Source organism: Dictyostelium purpureum, assembly GCF_000190715.1.
Source record: "Dictyostelium purpureum unplaced genomic scaffold DICPUscaffold_68, whole genome shotgun sequence".
NCBI lineage: Eukaryota > Evosea > Eumycetozoa > Dictyosteliales > Dictyosteliaceae > Dictyostelium > Dictyostelium purpureum.
The window spans coordinates 21,382-45,118 of NW_003519405.1; the positions used below are offsets into that span (position 1 = coordinate 21,382).

The 23,737-nt window shown below is 25.6% G+C and overlaps 8 protein-coding genes across 8 annotated transcripts; 6 read left to right on the forward strand and 2 right to left on the reverse strand.

The window, feature by feature from the left end:
* Positions 1-180: 180 nt before the first annotated feature.
* On the forward strand, positions 181-1,145 carry DICPUDRAFT_77250 (uncharacterized protein; the record flags this gene model as incomplete). The annotated part of the gene is made up of 3 exons (XM_003286314.1): positions 181-206; positions 440-507; positions 577-1,145. 3 exons carry the CDS (start codon positions 181-183, stop codon positions 1,143-1,145), a joined length of 663 nt encoding a protein of 220 aa, XP_003286362.1.
* A 707-nt stretch (positions 1,146-1,852) lies between these two features.
* DICPUDRAFT_54213 (uncharacterized protein) lies at positions 1,853-5,700 on the forward strand (the record flags this gene model as incomplete). The annotated part of the gene is made up of 3 exons (XM_003286315.1): positions 1,853-2,143; positions 2,475-3,370; positions 3,438-5,700. The coding sequence occupies 3 exons, from the start codon at positions 1,853-1,855 to the stop codon at positions 5,698-5,700; spliced, it is 3,450 nt and encodes a 1,149-aa protein (XP_003286363.1).
* A 347-nt stretch (positions 5,701-6,047) lies between these two features.
* DICPUDRAFT_54214 (uncharacterized protein) lies at positions 6,048-13,633 on the forward strand (the record flags this gene model as incomplete). Its single annotated transcript, XM_003286316.1, has 3 exons — positions 6,048-6,297; positions 6,363-8,001; positions 8,077-13,633. 3 exons carry the CDS (start codon positions 6,048-6,050, stop codon positions 13,631-13,633), a joined length of 7,446 nt encoding a protein of 2,481 aa, XP_003286364.1.
* A 269-nt stretch (positions 13,634-13,902) lies between these two features.
* DICPUDRAFT_87111 (uncharacterized protein) lies at positions 13,903-14,451 on the forward strand (the record flags this gene model as incomplete). Its single annotated transcript, XM_003286317.1, has 2 exons — positions 13,903-14,049; positions 14,167-14,451. The coding sequence occupies 2 exons, from the start codon at positions 13,903-13,905 to the stop codon at positions 14,449-14,451; spliced, it is 432 nt and encodes a 143-aa protein (XP_003286365.1).
* A 129-nt stretch (positions 14,452-14,580) lies between these two features.
* On the forward strand, positions 14,581-14,918 carry DICPUDRAFT_30843 (uncharacterized protein; the record flags this gene model as incomplete). Its single annotated transcript, XM_003286318.1, has 2 exons — positions 14,581-14,763; positions 14,841-14,918. 2 exons carry the CDS (start codon positions 14,581-14,583, stop codon positions 14,916-14,918), a joined length of 261 nt encoding a protein of 86 aa, XP_003286366.1.
* A 1,857-nt stretch (positions 14,919-16,775) lies between these two features.
* Positions 16,776-17,864, reverse strand: DICPUDRAFT_77254 (uncharacterized protein; the record flags this gene model as incomplete). Its single annotated transcript, XM_003286341.1, has 4 exons — positions 16,776-16,900; positions 16,993-17,574; positions 17,650-17,713; positions 17,838-17,864. The coding sequence occupies 4 exons, from the start codon at positions 17,862-17,864 to the stop codon at positions 16,776-16,778; spliced, it is 798 nt and encodes a 265-aa protein (XP_003286389.1).
* A 205-nt stretch (positions 17,865-18,069) lies between these two features.
* DICPUDRAFT_150338 (uncharacterized protein) lies at positions 18,070-18,816 on the forward strand (the record flags this gene model as incomplete). Its single annotated transcript, XM_003286319.1, has 2 exons — positions 18,070-18,205; positions 18,278-18,816. The coding sequence occupies 2 exons, from the start codon at positions 18,070-18,072 to the stop codon at positions 18,814-18,816; spliced, it is 675 nt and encodes a 224-aa protein (XP_003286367.1).
* Positions 18,817-21,212: 2,396 nt separating this feature from the next.
* DICPUDRAFT_77256 (uncharacterized protein) lies at positions 21,213-22,370 on the reverse strand (the record flags this gene model as incomplete). Its single annotated transcript, XM_003286342.1, has 3 exons — positions 21,213-21,381; positions 21,557-21,824; positions 21,872-22,370. 3 exons carry the CDS (start codon positions 22,368-22,370, stop codon positions 21,213-21,215), a joined length of 936 nt encoding a protein of 311 aa, XP_003286390.1.
* Between the last annotated feature and the right edge of the window lie 1,367 nt (positions 22,371-23,737).

The window sequence follows — 23,737 nt, forward strand, 5'->3', positions numbered from 1 at the left end:
TTTTTTTTATTTGGAAAAATATTATTTATTTATAAAAATTTTAAAATAGGAATAACAATACTCTTATATAAATAATAAATACTTATAAATTAATGTTAACTTTTATTATTATAGTTATGGAATAGGTTGTTTTATTTATTTTTATTATCAATCATTAAAAAATATAAAATAATTAATAAAATGAAAATAGAATGTATTATTACATTGTAAGTTGTAAATGTATGGGTGTTTGTATTATTCAATTTAAAATCATTTTTGTTTATTTGTTTTAAAAAAAAATTAAAACCGCTCAAATTTAAAAAATTTTTTTTTTTTTTTTTTTTTTAATTATTTTTTTTTTTCAAAATAAATTCATTAATTTATTTATTAATCACATTTTACAAACTATTTAATTAATAGAAATACATATATATATATATATATATATAATAATGTCAAGATATAGTACTGATAGTAGTAATAATATAAATTTAATTAAAGAAAACTTAGATTTTTTAGAAAGCGAATGTAAATATTGATATATACTATAAATAAAATACTGCCATTACCACATACTAATGGTTTATTACCTTAAAGTCGAAGCATATTGCCAAAATTTAAGAAATGAAAATGAAAAGCTTATATTACTATTAAAAAAGAATTTACAAACTGAATTACTACATTTACCACAAACAATTAGAAACATGACAATGGAAGATTTTTTACATCAATGCTTAGATTCAAGTGCTCTAAATAATGTCATCTCACCCTCACAAAATGATGTTATTAATAATGTAAACAATAATACTAATAATATCAATATAGATAATAAAATAAATAATAATAATAATATGGAGCAAATATTAACAAACACACAGTCTCCAACCACAACTCAGTTTTATAATAACAACAAAGAGCCTGGTTTATTATCATTAGGTGAACTTTTAATGACTCCCGAAAGACCTATTAAAAATATGAACGAATTTAAACAAAAAGTTATATCAATATTAAACTCACCTCAGCTTATAAATAATAGTAAAAATAAAAGAATCATTATTACCGATGACGACAGTTTTAATAAAAACAACAGCTATAACAATAACAGCAATAACAATAATAACACCACTACTGAAGAAAGTTTTGATGATGATGAGGATAGCGAATAAACAATTTAAATCCCACTAAATTTGTTTCAAGTAACAGTATAATAAAAAATTTGTAAATATAATAAAATAAACATTCTCTAAAATTCAAGGTATTTAATTGCTAATGTGGGTGTGGTTTAATTAAAAGATTATTGTTTTAAATTGTTTTTTATTTCTTATTAAGGAAATAAAAAAAATAAAAAATAAATAAATAAAAAATTTAAATTAAAATTTTTTTATTTTTTTTTTTTATTTTTATTTTTTTTTATTTTTTATTTTTTATTTTTATTTTTTTTTAAATGTTGCCATTTATTATTATAATTAATTAAAAATTTTCTTTTTTAGATAGATCTGTTTATTACCAAAGAACATAAACATTACGCAATATAGAACAAAGATAACATGAAAAATGAAAAAAAAAAATATCGGTTTTTTGTGTTTTTTGGGTTGTAACCCTTTTATTGTAATTTGAGAATGGTTTTTCAAACAATTTTTATTTTTTATTATTTTTTATTATTTTTTATTATTTTTTATTTTCTTATTTTTTTATATTTTGTTTTAAATTAAAACAACAACGTGTTATAGGGAATAATATTTTTTTTTTATTATTTTTTCACATTCGATCAAGTTTTTTTTTTTTATAAAATTTTGGTTTTTGTTAAAGTTTTACAAGAATAGTAGTTGTAATAATAATGTTATAGCTATATTAAAAAATATAAATAGTTAATATGAATAACAATAACAATAATAATAATAATAATAATAATAATAATAATAATAATAATAATAATAATAATAATAATAATAGCTTTAAAAATAAAAATGGGAAGAAATATAAAGAATTATTGCCTGATGAAGAGGGTTTAGATGATAGCATTGCAAGTGAAAATAGTAATGTCGAAGAGGATGGTGAGGATTTCGTTGAAACCATAATTTATAGCGAAGAACCAGTTGCAATTGGTGATAATCCTAGTCCTATATTTATTAAAAAAATAAAAAAATCTAATTGGAACAACAGCGTAGGTGAAGGTGATGAAGATGGTATTCAATTAATTAATATGTCTAAAAAAGATGACGACGATCAAGATTTATTAAATATCAAAGATTGCAATGATACTTTTGAAGATATTAAATTAGAGGATACAGAATTTCATAGTTATAACAACGGAATCTTCTTCAAAATTCAAAAACACTTTTTTCTTATATTATTGGGCATTTTTTATTATATTGGGGTATTTTTTTATTTTTTAAAAAATATTTTTTCAAAAAATAAAATTGTATGTAAAAAAAAAACTTGTAATAATAACCATAAAATTTTATACTTATTATTATGAATTAATTTTAAAATAGGTACATATTTGGAGATCTTTAATTGGATATTCAATAAATAATATTAAAAAAAATAAATTAAATTTTTCAATTGGGTTTATTTCATGTTTTTTAGTGGTGTTTTTGGTTTCAACTGGTTTATCAATTCTATCAAGTGTATCGCTTATTTATCTTAGTCAAGCAGATTATCAGTCCGGTGGTGTTGATGTTTTAATGAAGCCTTTTGAACTCAGTAACCTACCTCCATTAAATAGCGATGGTACACCAACCTACCAACCAACCTTAAATTTCACATTAATCAAAGAACTTTTGGATAATAGTAACAAGGGTATTGACTATGATAAAGAATATCAAGATAAAAACAATAATTATTTTAATGATGGGTATAATAATTATGACTTTACAAATATAACACCAAGGTCAAATAAGTTTCCCTCTTTTGTGTATCCAGTATCAAAATGTGACATACCACTCGATGACATAGAGTATCGTTATTACCACAGTAAGAAATACCCAGGTTGCGTGTATTGTTTAGAAAGAACTTGTAAACAAAGAGAAACTTTAGTTTATTATGCAATCGATATAGAAAAAGAAAATGAATTGGGTTTTGAAACTACATATGGCCAAAAATCATCGCTGCCACCTGGATCCATAATGATATCAAAGGATTCTGCAAGATTACTAAATGTTTCTGTTGGAGGTCAAGTTTTTATTGATGTTAATCCATATCAATTGTTCCCAATGATGTGGGATAATTCAATGCCAGATTATACAAAGCGTTACAGACATATTTATACCTTATTTACAGTCCATTCAATTTATGATGATAATTCAGTACCAATTACATTAGATTATAAATCACTATTTCCATATATAGCAACACAAATTGACCCTAGATTCAGTAATTTTACAAAAGAGTAAGTTGTATTACCCACAAGCACCACTTAAAAGTTCAAAAAAAAATACTAATTTTTAAAATTTTAGTTATTTAAATAAAGCAAGTTTTTATGATTATAGCAATAGTATTGTGATGAAATTTCCATCACCAAGATTAGAAATGTATAGGGGAACAGATATTGAAAAAACATTGCAAAGGGTGTTAAGATATACTTCAAAAATATTATATAGAGTGGGTTTTAATTTGGTTACAGTAAAGATACCGGTTATGGACGAATTGTACAAGAGTAAAGAGCTTTCCTCAAATTTAGGTCTATTATTAAATATAATAGTATTTGTTTTCTCATTACTATCAGTATTACTTATATATACAACACTGATGGTTGATGTGGATTCAATGACTTTCAACAATGGTGTATTTAGAATGATTGGCGCAAGTTTAACATTTATTGTAAGATTAATGGTATCAAAGACTTTGATATTTGCTATTCCATCCATTATAACTGGTCTACTTTTCTCTCAGTTCTTTTTAATGATTGTCTCAAAGAAATTAAAGGAATATTCTGGTGAAGATATTCAAAGTTCATTGACAGTAAGTTCAATATTGTACTCTTTATTATTTGGTCTGTTGATTCCATCTATATCACTTATTCTACCAGTACATAAAGCAGTAAAAAAATCTTTAAGCGAGTCAATCGATACAAGTAGATCCAAATCAAAGGGTGTCAAAATTACCATCACAAGGAATGATTCTTCAGATTTTAGATTCAATATCGCTGCGATCGGTCTCTGTTTAAGTATTATTGGTTTCTGCACATACTTTTTTTTACCAAGAGCTATGTTGACAGGAAATATTCAAATGGTATTAAATTTAATATTCATATTAATTCTGGTTTCACTGGTAGGGGCACTGTTTCTAATGATAAATTTCCACATGCTACTTTCAAAGTTAATCATATATATCATAACAATCTTTGACAGTGGTGCAACTAAAGCGGTGGTTTTTAAAAACATCCTGGCACACAAACACAAGAATAGAAATACAGTTTTCATGTTTGGTGTATCAATTGGCTTAATCGTAATGATAAGTACACTCTACAGGATTCAAACCGATATTGAAGCTTACAGTTATCGTACGTATGTTGGTTCATACCTTAAAATAGAAAATGACTATGGCGTATTCAAACCAAATACCGCAAAAGCTATATTTGACCGTTTGGATGAATTGTACCCAGAAGTTTTAGAGTACTCCTATTCCTCTCGAGATTTCAAATACCTATCAACACCAAAACAATCACAGTATATAACAAATTTAGGAAGAGTTTATAGATATCAGGTAGATTTATCTGCAGTGTCACCATCATATTACCAACATACTTTTAGCGATTTGCTTAAAGTTTCATCGTTTGACAAGAGCGATAAAGATGTCAAAATCGAAAATAAACAGGGTTTATCATATGCTCTCTATAGCAAAGACTCTATGGCTAAGGGTCTTATTGGTTCAGCATACAAAAGTTTGATCGGGACAAACTTTAACTACCCCTTTTTATTAGAATCTTCTGTGGTACTTAATGTTACAGGTTCTAGCAGAACAATAGTTAATGAAGAAGGTACAACCACAACTGTAGCTATAACACCATATGGTGCAAGACACATATTAAAACCACTAGCATTCTTAGAATCTTCACCAATGCATTACTTTTCAAAAAACCCAAATAATGATCACCAAGCAATGTTGATATCACTTCCAAGCTATCAAAGATTTACCAATGGTTATTTTGATTCAGTCAGAGATATTCCAATTTCAAATTTTATAATTAAACCACAAAAAACAGATAAAGAGTTCATTGAGAACTTACAAAAAAAGTTAAATTTCTCACAGTATAATGATGCGGTGTACTCTTTGAGTATTTACAAAAACGACGCAAAATATGAAGAAAGTAATAAAATCAATTCAATGTTTTTCAATTTTGCCACTGTCATCTCAATGTTAATTTCAACTTTCAGTTTGGTTTCTTCAATGTTTACAAATATCAGCGAACAATCTAAAGAAATTGGTATTCTTAGGGCAATGGGTTTATCAAAATTTTCAATCAATAGAATTTACCTTTACGAATCATTTGCATTATCTTTTGGATCTTGTATATTAGCAATTTTAGTGGGTATTTTCATTTCATGGACTATAATATTGGAGCAAATTGTTATCACAGAAACCCCCTTATCTTTTAGTTTCCCATATAGCATAGCTTTAGTTGTATTTATCTCTTCAATTATTATTTCATTTATATCAGTTTTATCTCCAATTAATAGTTTATTAAAAAAACCAATTATAAATATTATTAAAAAATAATTTTATTTTATTTAAATATTATAAAAAAATATTAAAATATCAAAGATTCATTTTTTTATGATTTAAATTGTAAGATACCAGTCCTACCCACTCCATTTTTACCCCTTCTTCTTTTTTTATTTTATTTTTTATACAAAATTTTTAATATAAATACATATAATATATACAGTTTAACACTTTAACCACACATTACAAACAAACACAAAATCTTAAAACAACATCCAACCACATTCATTTATTTTTTTAAAAAATATTAATGTTTAAAGTATAAAAATTAAATTAAATATTATATTATTATTTTATAAGTTTTTTTTTTTTTTAAAGTTTTATTTTAAATATAAATCAAAATGAATGATAATGATGATGACTTAGTTGCTATTGTTGGGGTTGGATGCAGGTTACCAGGAAATTCAAATTCCCCAAATGAATTTTGGGAAACAATTAAAAATAAAAAAGATGGAATCATAGAAATGTCAGAAAGATTTTCAGATAATTTTTTTATATCGAATCAATTTGGCTTAAAACGTGCTGGTTTAATATCGATGAATGAATGGAAATCATTTGATCCAATTTTTTTTGGGATTTCACCATCTGAGGGTATGTATTTTAAATATTTAAATACTAAATCAACCTTTTTCAAGTTCTAACTTTATCTTTTTTAGCATTAACAATTGATCCTTCGCAAAGATTACTTTTAAAATGTACTTGGGAAGCATTTGAAGATGCATCAATTGACCCATTATCCATAAGGGGGACGAGTGCAACGGTTTATGTTGGCACATCAACACCCGAATATCAATACAGCACAGTATCTAATTACGAACCAATAAAAAACCTGTTTGGAGCTACCCCTCACTCTTTAGCAAATAGAATATCGTATTGTTTCGATTTAAGAGGCCAATCATTATCAATTGATACTGGGTGTTCTTCTTCGTTAAATGCAGCAGTCCTGGGTTACAACTCAATTAAAGATGGCCAATGCGATATTTCTGTAGTTGGTGGATACAATTTTTTAATGGATCCTTTCTTTACCAAAGGTCTTTGTCAACTGGAGATGCTTAGTAAATCTGGTAAAAGTTGTGCCTTTGATTCAAGTGCTGATGGATATGTCAGAGGGGAAGGTTGTGGTGTAGTTGTTTTTAAAAGATTAAAAGCTGCCATTAGAGACTCAAATAGAATTTATTGTGTTATTGAAGGAGCCAATTCAAATGTAGATGGATACTATAACAAAAATACTTTTTATGCACCATCTATACCATCTCAAGTGGAAAATATTATAAAAACTTTTAAATCTGCAAAAAGATCAATAAAACCAAAAGATGTTTCCTTTTTCGAATGTCATGGCACGAGTACATTAGTCGGTGATCCCATAGAAACCGAAGCACTATCTAGAGTTTTTAAGGAGAACCATTCACCCGACAGTCCACTATTGATTGGTTCAATAAAGCCAAATATAGGTCATTTAGAAGGTGGTTCAGGAATTGCTTCATTAATTAAATGCTGTTTAATGTTCAAATTCAAAAAATTTGCTCCAAATATCAATTTTGAAAACCCAAACCCCAAAATTAAATTTGATGAATGGAATTTAAAAGTTAATACACAAGTTTTACCATTTCCAAATAAAAACACAACCATAATGATGAATAACTTTGGTGTCACAGGAAGCAATGCATGTTTATTGCTATCACAGTATAATCACTCTCAAAACAAGGATGATTTGTATGCAGATTCTGGTATTAAAAACAAAAAAGAATACTTAATTCCCTTTTCTGCAAATAGTAAAAAAAGCTTAAGAAACTATCAAATTTCAATTGTTAATAATATAAATCATTATAAAAATAATTCAAATCTTTTTGATTTTATCAAATGTCAAATAAACTCAAGATCTAATAAACTACTTCAAAGATCTATGGGAAAGGCCAAGAATTGGGATGATATTGCTAAAATTGATAATTATATTGATACAAGCCATTCAAAGGTTTCAAATATTACAGTATCAAAAAGACAGCCACAAAATATAGTTTTTATTTTTCCAGGTCAAGGTACACAGTATATTAAAATGGGTTCAAGTTTATATCAAACTAATCAAACTTTTAAATTATGGGTAGATAAAATCGATAGTAAATTAGAAAAGTATTTTGGGTTTTCAATTTGGAAAAAGATAAACTCATTTAGTGAATCTGACAAAGAAACTATGAACGAACCAATTATTGCTCAACCATCGATTAGTATGATACAGGTTGCATTGTTTCATATATATATAAGATGGAATATAAATCCATCGTTTATAATTGGTCATAGGTAAATACTTAATAAAGAATAAAATAAAAAATAATTTTCTAATTCACTAATTTTTTCTATATAAATAAAATATAGCTTAGGGGAAACATCGGCACAATTTTGTTCTGGGAATATAGATTTAGAAACATTTTGTTCAATTTTATACAACAGATCAGTTTCACAACAAAAAACGGTTGGTTTAGGAAGAATGCTATCAATTAATATTGGTGAAAAAGAATTTAAAGAAAAATATTCGTATAAATATCCATCTTTGGAAATCTCATGCTACAACTCCCCAAACTCTATTGTGGTATCTGGAATAGAGACAGTTTTATTTAATTTAAAGTCAGATTTAAAGAATGATAATATTTTTTCAATACTTTTATCTACAAGATCTTCATTTCATTCATCTAGTCAAGAAACAATAAAAGAAGATATTTTGAATTGTAAATTTAAAACACAATTAAGACCCACAATCCCTGTTTTTTCAACAGTATATAAAAAAATATTTGGCCCTACCCTTGCCTATGATCCAAAGTACTGTTTTGAAAATATTAGAATGCCTGTTTTATTTGCCGAAACCATCGAGGCTTTTTATCAACATATAGAAACCAACTCATTATCAAATGAAATTGTTTTTATCGAAATATCTCCCCATCCAACACTTTTATATTACCTTAAAGAAATGGTTCCAAAAGACTCAAACTATTTTACTGATGAGTCCATCATTATTTTATCATCTCTAAACAAAAAAAATAACAGTAACGATCAAACAGAAATAAACAACACAATTTCAAAATTATATTGTTTTGGTTATAATAATTTAAATTTTAATCAACAATTTGAACAAATAACAATAAACAAACATGTAGATCTACCATTTTACAAATGGGAAGATGAAAAGTACTTTTTAGAGGACCATCAGCATTATTTAAATAGGACCCAAGGTCCACCAATTGACCTTCTTGGCACAGAAAACTTATCACCAATTAAATCTTTTACAACATACATTGATGTAAAAAAACCAATTTTCCAATATTTGAAAGGACATGCTGTTAATGGTGGTTTCAACTTTCCTGGGTTTGGCTATGTTGATAATGTCATCAATATGTATGCTGAAAATGATTTAATAATAGATGGTATAGAATTTAAAGATCCTTTAATATTTAAAGCTGGTGAAAATACAATTCTACATACAAATGCTACTCAGGTTTTAAAAAATCAACTTAAAGTTCACTTTCATTATTATAACAACAAAAGCGATAAATGGATAGAAACCTCAAATGTTAATGTATACTTAGTCGACCATGATTATGATAACAAAGAATTAAAAATGGATATAGATCAACTAAAAAAGGAATGCAACCATTACTCTGTTACCACTGATGACCTGTACAACTTTATTAAATCAAAGACAGGTGTGAGGTACTCTGAAAATTTTATTGGAGTAAAAGAATGCTATTATGGAGATAACAAATGCCTTTCCTTCATTCCAATTAATTTACCAAATACCAATCTTGGAATACCCAACTCCATTATTAATGTCACTACCTTGGATAGCTGCCTGCATGGTTTGTTAGGTTTAATTAAAGATCCATGTCAATTATTTTTAGATAGGTTAGAAAATTTCAAATACTTTTCAAGGAACATACCAAGTATTGGTGAGGTTGACCATGTATATTCATATGGTGAATTAAATTTTATATATAACAACTCTTACTATGTAACTTTTAAAGTACTACTCCCAGATGGTACAATTCTTGTAGAGGTTGATAATATTATTTTAACATCATCAATAGAAATTAAAGATTCATTAAATATTGAATATGAACCAAATTTTTATTATGAATACTACTTAGAGTCAATAGAATCCTCAGTTCCAACACCGTCCCATTTCAAAGACTTGATCAACTCATTACCAACAATGGACAAAAATGAAATAAAATATTATGAAAAATATATAATAAATGCATTATTAAACAACGTCAATGAAAAAACAAATATAGATTTAGATATAGTTCAAAAACTATCAATACAAGAGTTGGAAAATAAATATTTAAATGAAAAGAAAAACCAAAAGCTTTTTAACTTTATATTCAATTTAATCAAAGAAAATATTGATTCAATAGAAAAAAATAGAGATAATGTTAATCAAAGAGTTGAAGATAAATCAATGTCATTAAATAGCATAATAAATGCAAGTTTACAAATAATTTTAATAAATTTATTCCCAAGTGGGAATCATAATTTAATGATTGAATTCCCAGAGTCCCGTTATTATAGTGGTTGGTTAAATTATTTTTATGAAAATAATACAAACATAAACAACTTGGACAAATTAGTTGTAGAAATTATTAAAAAATCAATTATAAAGCAAGCTAATAAAAAATATGTGGTTAGAATTTTAGAAATTGGGGGTGGCATAGGTTCATTATCGGAAAAAGTAGTTAATGGATTAAACACGATAATAGAAGCAAATCCAAACATTGAAACTGATATAGAATATACCTACAGTCACGAATCTCCCTCTCATTTTGTACAAGTTAAGCAAAAACTTAAACATTTTAATGGGAACGTCCTTTTCAAAGTTTTAAAACTCCAAGATGATTCTGTTGAAAACCAAAATTTCAAACCAAACTATTACGACTTTATCATAGCTTCAAATACCTTACATTTAGTTAAAGAAATTAAACCAGCAATAAACCAAATTTATCGACTATTGAAACCAAATGGACAACTACTATTTTTAGAATTTTCACAACAGTCGCTATTGGCCAATACTGTATTTGGTTTCTTTGATGAATGGTGGTCTTTTAAAGATATTGGTCTTAGAAGTGAAAACTGTCTATTAACCCAAGGTCAATGGGAATCTATATTATCAAACACAAAATTTACTGATACAATTATGACAACCGAAGACAATTCTTTTAGTTATTTAATTCAAACTAGAAAAGAGTTTCAATATAATTCAAATGTAAAAAGTTCGTCAGAAGTTATAATTTTTACATTCGATAGAGAAAACAGATCAAGTCAATCAAATGAAATTATTAAACAAATATATGAAAAATATAGCGGTGCAATAATTGTAGGAGATTTAGATGAATTACTATCAAAACTTTCTAATACTTCCAAAGTTTATTTCATAAAGACAATAGAAGAATTAAATTTAGAAAATTTTAAAACTGTTACATTAGAATATATTAAAATTAACCAGCATATGATTAAAAATAATCTAACAACCAAAATTATCCTGGTAACAATAAAATCATTTGAAGAATCAAACAACTATTTGAACTCATCAGTGAACGGTACATTTAGATATTTCTGTGAAGATCAAGAGCAACTAGTGCTATATTGTTTTGACCTGGATTGCATTGATTCCTGCTGTATAGATCTTATCGACTCATTGTCAAATGAAAACAACTTTATTCAAACAGAATTCATTGTAAGAAAACAAAAGGTTTATATAGAAAAAATGAAAAGAATTAAAAATTCAATAAACAAATATACTTCAAAACAAAAAACACCAAACATCTGTAAAGATTCTTTTATTTGCAAATATAACTTTAAACTTCAAATGGTCTTGGATAACAAAGAAGAGCTCAAACCAGGTCAAGTTGAGGTAGACGTCAAAGCTGCTGGGTTAGACTATAAAGACTATTTAATTTACAAAAAGAAAAAGATCTTAAATAACAAATTCAATACATTTGGGAGCGAATTTTCAGGCACAGTCAAAAGAGTTGGTATTAATGTTAAAAACTTTAAAGTTGGTGATCATGTTTATGGTTTGAAAACTAATACAACCCAAACTTCAATAATTATCAATTCAGATCAAATTTCTCAAATTCCAAATAACATTTCATTGGTTGAAGCAGCATCAGTACCATCAATTTATATCAACAGCTACTATTGTCTTTTTAATATTGGTGATCTAAATATATTAGACAATGAATCAATTTTAATTCATTCATCAACCAATGATTTTGGATTGGCATTGTTAAATATTTTAAAATGGAAAGAATTTTCATCTCAATTATTTGTAACTGTAAACTCTGATGAAAAAAGGGATTATTTAATACAACAGTATGGTTCATTCATTAGTGGTATATTTAGTGTGAACAATTTTGAAAAAGAAATTAAAGCAAATCTAATGAAATCAAATAAAGAAGGTATTGATTTAATATTTAACTCTATTTCAAATGAATTTATGGATTCAAATTGTAGGTTATTAAGTTGTGGTGGGAAAATAATAGATACAAATATTAATGAAATTGACAACAAAGAACAATTAAATTTAAATTTAAATTTAAATGGAAATTATATAAAACTAAACTCAATTTCACCAAAAACAGCAATAAAAATTCTACGCTCAATTACACAAGCCTTCAATGAAGGTCACCTTAAACCAATCCCTATAAATAAATACAGTAATATAAATATTAAAAATGCACTATTAGAAATTAATAAAAAGAACACCATAGGAAAAGTGATAGTCGAATTTGATACAGATATTTTACAACCTTTATTGACAGAAAAAAACAATCACAAAATTATAGAATCAACTTATAAAATAACATCAGTTGGTAAAACAATACTTGTAACTGGTCAAACTGGAATAGCATTAGAAATAATCAAATGGATAATTAAATTTTCAAACAATATAGAAAACATAATTATATTATCAAAATCAAAAATGAAATGGGAATTAAAATCACTAATTCAAAGTGTTACTAATGATACAAAAAAGAACCATATCAAGTTTCATTTTAATTCAGTTGACGTTGGTAATAAAACGGAACTATATAACTCGATCCAACAACTCTATAATGAACATCCTACCATGGACAAAGTAGATTCGATATTCCACTATGCATTTGTTCAAGTTGTCAATGGACCATTAGAAATATCAATGAAAGATTTAGATCTATCGCACGGAGCCAAATCAAATGGTGCAATAAACCTACATACCCTATCCTTGGACTTTAACTGGCCAATAAAAAACTTTGTAATGGCCTCATCCACTGCTGCAAAATTTGGCAGTTTTAATCAATGCTCCTATGTATCATCGTTGTGTGTAATTGATGCATTATCAAGATATAGAAAATCAATAGGTTTACCCTCCATCTCGATTAACATGGGTTCCATTTTATCAGTGGGAATAGCTGCAAAAAGCGATACAATTTTATCAATGCTCGAATCGCAAGGTATTCATCATATTAATGTTAATCAATTATTGGGCTCTATGGATATAGTATTACACAATCAAACTGATATATCTTCATTTGTAGTATATAATGTCCATTTTGACAATGTTCAAATCAAGAAATACACATATCCAATTATAGACTACTATTTAAATCCAATCCAAAACAAAACGATAAAGGAAAATGACCCAACGAATAGCAATAACAAACAAGACGAAAAAGATAAAATTATAAATAAAATCTGTGAAATTCTATCCTTGGAGCCATCAAAACTAAACACAAGTAATAGTCTATATGAATATGGAATTGATTCTCTAGCATCTACAAATCTTCGTAATTGGTTTAGTAAAGAGTATTATGTCAATATTGTAACAGTTGATCAAATCCAAAATCTGACAATTGTAAACTTGGTTAATCAAATTAAAAATTATATAAATAAAAAAAAATAAATCTATATAATTTAAAATTATTTTTTAGTTTGTTTTATTTTGAAATGTTTGGGAATGTATATGTGACCTCTTCTTTACAATATCCATTTAATAATTTGAATATTAAGGAAATTTGAAAAAAAGATAAAATTAGGTTTAATTTATAATAAATAAAAAAGTAATTTAAAAAAATTTTAATTTTTTTTTAAATTTTTTAAATTTTTTTATACCCAAAATTTTTTTTTATTTTTTTTATTTTTTTTTTTCATTTTTAAATTAAACAAATAAAAATGAGCGATAGCAACGATTTAGGTGACAGTAACGAAAATTCAAATTTAATCCAGGAATTCTCGGAGCAATTAAAAAAGCTCAAAGAATTAAATGACAGTTTAAAAGATAAGAATATACAGTTAATACAACAACAAGAAATATCAGAGGTATGTTTTAAATTTGTTTATTCGTCCATTTATTTATTAAAAATAGTTCTTAATATCCACTATTTTTAAAATAATCTCTCATTTTATATATTTAATAACTTATTTTTATTTTATTAGAATAAAATTGAAGCATATAAAAGAGAACTTGAATTAAAGAATGAACAAATAAATAATTTAGATAACAGATTACAAAATATAGAAGAGGAATTAAATGACTCAAAGATATTAAATGATGAATTAATAAATTGGAAAGAAACTCATAAAGTTACCGATGAAGAATATATTAGAGCAATTAAAATTAAAGATGATAATATAGGTGCACTTTCAATACAGTTAGAACATTCAATGAATAAAAATGCGTATGTATTTGGACCCATAAAACTTTTAATTATAGTACAGTAAATAAACATAAAAACAATAAAATGAAAGATTAATAACAATACTATTACATATCAATAGTTATTGAATAATACTTTAATATAATATATAATGTATATAATTAATATTAATTAAAATTAATTTTAATACAGTATGTTATCAGAAAGTTTAAAAGAAGTTAGCGAAAAAGGTGGCATTTTTGAAAAAGATGATACTTTTAATATAAGTAGTGCAAGTAAACAACTATTAGATTATCAAAAAATGCTATCATATCATAAGATTAAAGCTATAGAAGAAAAATATACAACAATTAAAAACATTAATTTAGGTTTACAAGTAAGTTTTAAACCCCAATTTGATTATTTTTTAAATTTTCAGTATTAACACTTTTTTAAATTTTTTATTTTAAACAGAAAGCAATTCAAGAATTAGCATTAGAAAACGAAAAATATAAATATACTATCGAAACCATTATAAAAAACAATAAATAAAATGGAAACATAAAATAAACCTGTATAATATTTAAAAAAAAATAAACTTAGCTTTTTTATTTTATTATTAAGATAATCTTGATTGAGTTTGTTTTATAACTAATTTTTTTGGACAATTGTTTCTATAAAACCAACTACCTCTGATTCTCTAGAGTTCATTGATAGCCATTTGTAATAAATTGGGCGATTTTATTGTTATTAATATCTAATCTATGGAATAAATTACCAAGGATGATGATTTTTATTTTTAGTTAATTTACGACCATATGAATATTTTGGTAATATTTTGAAATTATATCCCATCTACTAAGAGAGAGAAACCGGAATTCTTTAAAACTAATTGAAAGTGTTAAAGATATTATTGATCGAGAAAACAAACTATCCACTTATGAAAAAAATGGAAACAACATCAATCTAAGATTATACTACCCAAACCACAAAATATCAGATGAACATATAACTCATTTCAGCAAATTCACAGATATAGAAAAGATCTCATTCAACAAAAACTCTCTTTATCTCTCTCTCAAAAGAAAACTACATAATCCCCTTAATGAAAGAGATACCACCAACAAGATGAACAAGTTCATCACCACTGCGACGATTACCAAATGGTAATTGGAAATATTAACTCATCCAATCAAGATATTGAAGTGTTAAAAGAACAACTTAACTTAAAAATTGACTTCTTCCTATCTCACATAAAAGTCAACAAAAAGAATACATCCTTTTTCCACCTCATCGAAAGCAAAAACAACCCAATAAAATCAAAGCTACTCCAATCACCATACTATTGTAATAAGATTAAGTCTGCAACAAAATCAAAAAATCATCCCAACAACAAAATCAATCAATTAATCAATGAAGATATGTACACTGATAAAGAAGTTGACAACACATTACCAAAATGAATCAACTAATCAATGAATATTTGTCCACTGATAAAGAATTTGATAACTCTACTACCAAAATCAATCAATTAATCAATGAAGATTCATCGGGGATCTACACTGATAAAGAATTTGATAACATCATCATCTAACAATTCAACTGACATTAGATAATGAGGGAATATCTAATGACGAAACAAACAAACAAATAAAAAACCAATCACCTCAAGATGACAATAAATCATCAACCAGCAAACCCTCAAGAACATCCAGGGTTAACACACTAAACAACATCTTTACAAGATTAGCTTCACCAACTTCCAAAAATAAAACCGCCATAACAAATACGAAATCACCAGCTATTGAACAAAAATCAAAGAAAAAAAAAACTTCTTAAACAAGATAGGTTGTTTCAACCTTACTTTTTCTTATATTTTAATATAAATAAACACTGTCGCTTACTATACTAATAATATTTATTATATTAAGCTTTAAAAAAAAAAAAAAAAAAATAATTATAGCTTTTATTGATGAATATTTACTGATTAATTTAAAGCATTTGCTTTTAAAAAAAAAAAAAAATTTATATTTTCCCAAGGGGGTGTCCAGGAAGATAATATTAATTCTAGATTGTTTTGTAGGTGCGCCGCTTGTTGGAGTTAGATTGCCATCTATAAAAAGAGTAAAGCGACTTGAAATTTGGTGCTCATTTTTATCAAACCAGTGACCACGTGCTAACCTTTCTTCTAATGGTAAGAGATGAATAGTGTTTATTTGTTTAAAAAAAATATACATGCAACTACACATTCGCTTGTAAATTTTAGTTGCTTGTGTTAATTGTATACCAAACAAATATGATAGAAATTCAAAACTAAAATTTGATTTTAGTTTTATTAGTGTTAGAGCCAAGCATAAATGATTTCTAATTCCTTTTTTATTTCCTCGTCGCTCACTGATAAAGTTACCTTTAGAATCCATAGATAAATAATTTTTGGAGTTTTTCCCACAAAGAATGTAAATCCTCATTACTTAAACCAACAATTTTTTTATGCAAGCTTTCGCTATAATCGCAATAGTTTTCGATAAAATGAACTATAAAAAATAAAAATTGGTTTAAATATAAACATATTAGATAAATTAACTTTATTTTATTTATTATTTATTATTTATTATTTATCAATTACCTATTGGTACAGAAGTGCCAACATTATTTGTTCCTCTCATTCTAATGGTAGAACCACCTCTTCCTCTGCCTCTTCCTCTCCCTCTAGTAACACCACCACCTCTAGTAACACCATTTCTACCTCTCTCTCCACCTGTACCATTATCTTCATGTTGGTCTGTACCATCTTCATTCTCATCTGCACCATTACCTTCATGTTGGTCTGTACCATCACCTTCGTTAGGATTATTCTCTTCACCTTCACCATTTTCATTATTCCTTTGAATATTTTTGTGATCATTTCTCCATTTAGTTGTTGATACATTACCTAAATGATTAATTAGACATGAAGGTCCACAATAATAATAAGTTGAATTAAAATATTCAGAGTATATATATAAATGCTGACCAACGTAATTAGCACACCCACCCCTTTTTAGCGATCCACTACATATATTTGGTGAGTTCATGTCTATATTGGAAAGAGAGTTAATTCCAACTCTAAAAAATGCTTCTCTTAAAATACCAAAAAAATGTTCAGTTTGTGCAATATCTTTAAAATGCTTTCCAGATTCACATACTCGAATTGGTATTCTGATTTGGTCTAATACAGTTCGTAAATTAGTATAATTGTTGTCATATAATATTTATAAAAATATAGATTTTAAAATCTAATTACCTTTCTCAACAATAATTTCAAAGTTGGTTTGGTTAAATGATGTAACCTTTTGTGTACACCTAATCTGGACAAAAAAAAATTAAGAAATGAAATTTTTTTTTTTTTTTTTATATATAAAAAAAAAGTGATGCATATAAAAAAAAAATTTTCATTTCTTAATTTTTTTTTAAAAAAACGCCTCCAATCACCCCCTTGTATTTTCCAAAAAATGCCATTTTAAAAAATTTATAAAAAAAATTTTTTTTTTTTTTTGAAAGTGAAGTTAATTTTTTATTGACATGCATGTTTTGATCCAACCCCACAATATTTTTTTTTTTCACTCAAAAATTCAAAAAAAAAAGATTTTATAAAAATTTTTTTTTTAAATAGAAATCTTTTTTTAATATTATTTTTTATTTTATTTTTGTTAAAAAAAAAGAAATGAAATTATTACTTGTATTACTTTTTATTTCTTTCAACTATTCGTTTGGTCAAAAACAATATATAAATTTCATTCCCTATGGAAATCAGTGGTGCATTGATAATCCATATGGAGTTGGTGTATCAGTTGTTCCAAGTAAGTGGAAATATAAACAAAAAATATAAATATTGATATTGATGTTTTTTTATTAAATATTAAATTTATTAGATAGATGTTTAAATGATGTTGAATATTTTGTTGATGGCTACAAATATAACTCTTATTTTGCATATATCGGTACCGATACAAATAATGAACCAACAGTTTATATAACATCCTATGGACAAAGAAATTGTTCAGATTCAGAGGGACAAACATTGACTTTTAGAATTAACTCATGTGAATACGCACCACCAATGACTCAACCAAAAAATTCACAATATTCATTTGTTACAGTCACAAATAAACCATCATTCTCAGATAACAGTGTTGTTAATGCAGTTTATTCAAATGACCAAAATTCATCCTCATCTGATAATAGTGGTTCACCAGTATGCAATAATGACAATTTCTTATTTGCTACATCTATGACTGACGGATTAATAACCTATTTACAAAGTGGTGTTGAAGAGATCTTCAGTTGTAAAAATGGACAACCATTTTTAAAATCTTGCTTTAATAACAATTGCAATAACGGCACAATTGCACTTTCATGTTCACCAAACCTAAGCGAATCCACAAGTCAGTCTTATTTCTGTTCAAAATAATAGTAATAATTAAACTTTGAAAAATAAATAATTATTAATTAAATTTTAATACATTTATTTTATTAATTTATTTATAAAGAAAATGTCTGCCCAATTGAACAATAGTTTCAATTTTGACTGGACCAAAAACAACTTTGATATTATGATCATCAAAAGTACATTAATTAGTAAATTAGTTTTTTAATATTTTTTTATTTCTTGGGTTTGATTCATTATGTTTATAAATTAATTCTTAATAAATATTTTTCCAAATTACTAATTAATAGATTGAAATTATGGCATGACTACTTGAAAGAATTTAAATATGACTTTTTCTAATAGGTAAAAAATACGGTCTTTTTAATGGAGAAATTGTCTTGTAAAAAAACATCATCAACTGGATTTTAACCTATAAGGAAATGTAAATATAAAACAAATTAAATTATTTTTATATTAAAAATTAATATTTTATTATTATTATATTAATTATTTGTGTGTTTAATTTTAGTAACAAATATAAATAATAAAGATAATATAAGATATATTTTAGTGTTTATTCACATTCTTATAATTGTTTGAGTGTCTTTAATTTATTTAAGTATTTTTGTATTTATTATTTAGTGTGTGTTTATATATTTTATTGATTCTCGGTAAGAATATAATTTGTGTTCATTGTATTTTCGTTAAGCATTTTAGTTGTGCAATATGGTCATTTTCTTATACCTTATCATTACAATTTGAAGAAGTTGAGCACCAAAAACTCTAGACTGAGGACTTGAGGTATTTATACTGAATGAGATTGGTTCTAAAGGTAGTTGAAATACTGGAATTGGTAGTTATTAAAAAGCAGTTTTAAAATTTTACTTATAGATATAGACAATTGATTCATTACATATCTCACATTTGAAAAGAGCTGAGAGCTATCGGGATTGATTTTTGGATGATAACTTGATTCCATATTGATTGTTACCATTGGTCTTAGCTGTAATACTATATGAACCTACGATTGGTTTTCTAGTCTTGTCAGGAATTGATGAATTTTGGGAAACTGGAACTTAAAAGTCTATTACATCTTTCTGGGCTTGTGATACTAGATATGGTTTTGATGCAGTTTTGATTTCTCTGTACCATCTATGAGTGGAATACTATGAGATATACCTTCCGCCTGACCTGCTTTCTTTAAACTTTCTTAAATAATTTCTGAATAATACTTCATTAATTGATCGAATTTTGCTTGTTCTTGAGGTGTGGATTAATTGAACTATCTGGAGCTACTTTAACATCTATACCTGATCTTGGAAGTAATCCTTTTGGGGTGGCTCTGGACCAAAAACGATCCTTTCTAATAATAGTATACTATATATACTGAATTTGGCAATATCCCCGACTTTGATATTATTATCATTATTATTATTATCATGACTATCGTTATCTTTATTATGATCTTAAGGGTTGTTTATTATCTCTACTACTTTTATTATTATTATTATTATGAGTTGGTGATGATTGAATATTATTGCTATTATTATTACCTGTTGACTGTGATTGAACATTATTATTTTCTATTTTCTATTGATTATCAATTAAAAATGAATTACTTGCCAATTATGAATCGACATTGTTTGGTTATGGTTCTTGAACTCGCTCAAAAATTAACACTGTTGGCTGGGCGTTCAAACGATTTACTCTATAAATTTCTTTTGTTGGAATAATAAGTGAGCCGAATAGGTTTTGATTGACAAAAGCATGCTTAGTGTTAACTGAGGTATCGACAATTGGTTGAACTGGTTGTTCTATATGAGAATACATTTGAATACATATTGTTTGTGCTTAAACGAATATATTAAAAACTTAAAAACTTGATATTTGATTTAATATGATCGCTCATCTGGACCTAATATAAGACTTCACCTTGAGTGGCCATTACATGATTACTTGCACTTGTAACTTTCTTTTGACTTGGACGAATTAGAAGATTTAACTTTTCAACCAATGACTTTCATGAAATGCTTGCGCCTGTATCTACTAGAACTCTGACTGGACGACCATTAAACTTAAGGTTTGCACAGATGTTATCCTTTTTACTTATATTATTAATGCTATTAAGGGTTGATACATTATTACTTGTATCGTAACCATCAATAAAGAAATTGCAATTATCATTATTTTAATGTTCATCCTCTTCTATGTTATTTATCTGATTATTATTTCTATTGTAACTATTATTTGATTTGTAGTCATTGTTATTTGATCTTTGTTATTATTGTTATTTCCAAATCTATTATCATTATTAAATTTATTAAAGTTATTTTCAAATCTATTATTTTTATATTCCAACTGATTACTATTGTATTCTAATTATTTTTATGATATCTTTGTTGATTATTATTATTATATCTTTGCTGATTATTATTGTTTTATCCCGATTGATTATTATAATTGTTATAACTTAATTGATTATTATCTCCTCTATAACTTTTATTATTATATTTATCTTTACAATCTCTAGCAAAATGATTTGGGTCACCACAAATGAAGCATCTAAATCCATTATTTCTTTTGACCTCTACCGCAGCTACTGGGTATCTATTTGTAATAACTAATAAAACACTATATTTCTTTTTTAAAAATTTTTCTAATTTATCAATCAACTATTCTATTTCGAGTTTTTTTTTTTCATTTTTTTTCAACAACCTTCTTTTTCTGAGTTAAATTAATTAATTTAATATATTATTCACCAAATTTGAATTTTTTATTGTACTTTCCATTTATTTCATCAGCATTCATTGATCTCTTAGAAATTCCTTTTCTTGAACTATCTTCTTTGAATTTCTTATTGGACTCTACATATTTTTCATTAACGTCCAATGATCTCTTAGAAAATACATTAAATTTATTTGAAATATCTTCAAATTTAAATTTCTTTTTATATTGATCATCTTTTTCGTCAGTTTTCAATGATCTCTTTGACATACCATAACATTTTTTTAAATTAATATCTTCCTCATCAATTTTTTTTTTTTTTTGGTCTCCATATCATTATAATCCTCCAATGATCTCTTTAAATTTATATTACGACTATGGTGTGGATTCATTGGTGGTTGTGTTTGTTGTGGTGGAGATTGATATTGATTATTTGGGTGCTGATATTGGTTGTAATTTCCATATTGTTGATAATGTTGTTGTGGATGGTATGGAGATTGATTTTGACTTTGGAATTGATTCATTGATGGTTGAGATTGATTGGTTGGTTGCTGATAATGGTTAAAAGAATCATATTGTGGGTAATGTTGTTGTGTTTGTTGTGGTGGTGATTGATATTGATATGTTGGTTGCTGAAAATAACTAAAACTTCCATTTGGTTGATATTGTTGATTCTGATATTGTTGTTGTTGAGTTTGTTGATGTTGATTTTGTTGTTGTTGATTTTGTTTGTTGTTATTATTATTATTATTAATATTATTATTAATATTATTATTATTTCTATTAATATTATTTTTATTATTATAGATTTTTTTATATAATAAAAAACAAATGGTGATAACAATAAAGGAAATAGCAAGTAAACTAAGCATTTTTATGAATTTTATAAAGTGTGATATAAATAATGAATATAAAAATTATTTACAAATAAAAAAAAATATATAATTTGAAAAAAATAAAAAAAAAAAAAATTTATTTTGTCATAATTTTTTTTAATAAAAAATATTTAATAAATTTATAAAAAAAAAAAATAAAAAATAAAAAATAATAATATAATATATATATAATAAATTCAAAAAAAATAGTAATGTTTAAACAATGTGTGAATTTTTTATAATTTCAATTTTTTTTTTTGATAATTTAAATATGTGTTTGTTTTAATTTAAAATTAAGTATTTTAATTAAAAATATAATCTGATTTGAAAATTTCATTAAATTCTCTATAAAATGACATATAAAACATTTACTTTTTAATTAAAAAAAAAAACTAATTTGATTATTTTTAATATAAGGAACTTAAATTTAATTCAAATCAAATTTCTAAAGTCGCAAACAATAAGTAAAATTTTATTATATATTTTATATTTTATATTTTTTATTTTTTATTTTTTAAGTGAGATGCTATTGTACCAATAGAATATCCACCCTATATTTTCTGGTAATTTGTAAAAAGTAGTCGACCTTGGAAAATTTAGAATTTTTTAAAACTATTCTGAAGATCTGAGCTAATACGAAATGTTGATTGTTTCTAAGATGTAGTTGAATTTTTTTTTAATTTCATCGATTTCAATAATTGAAACATTAAATAAAAAGAAAGATATTCGTTTTCCTCCCTTTCTTTTTCTTCCCTTTCTTCCCTTTCTTCCCTTTCTTCCCTTTCTTCCCTTTCCCTTTCTCTTTCTCTTATTTCTTCAAAATATCCATTATGAGGTTGTTGATGCAATTGTGGATGGAGAAGATGAATTTGGTGTATTTGGGGTATTAAATGATTGAAAAGTAGTAGAATTAATAAATGGAAATTGTGATCTAAGATGGGGAAGTTTTTAAACCAAATGTATGAGATGGGGATTGATTATTTAGTCCTAAATATTGCGGGTGTTGGTAAAATTGCATTTGAACAAATAAATTATTGGTTATTGGAGTATAGTGTTGTGTTGAGGTGATATTGCTATTATTGTTACTATTGTTATTATTGTTATTGCCAAATTATTTAATAATATTATTAAATAATATATTAATGAAATGCCAATGATAGCAAATAAAATATAAAAAACAATCATTAAATTATTAATTTTTAAATTGTTATTAATAAGAGTTTTGTGAAATGTGATTTGGTGTAGGGTTATAAATTATTTATAAATATAAAAAATTACTATTGCTATTATTAAATGTGTAGAATATTATAATAAAAAAATAAAGGTATATAATTATTTGTATGTATATAAAATAATAAAAGAAA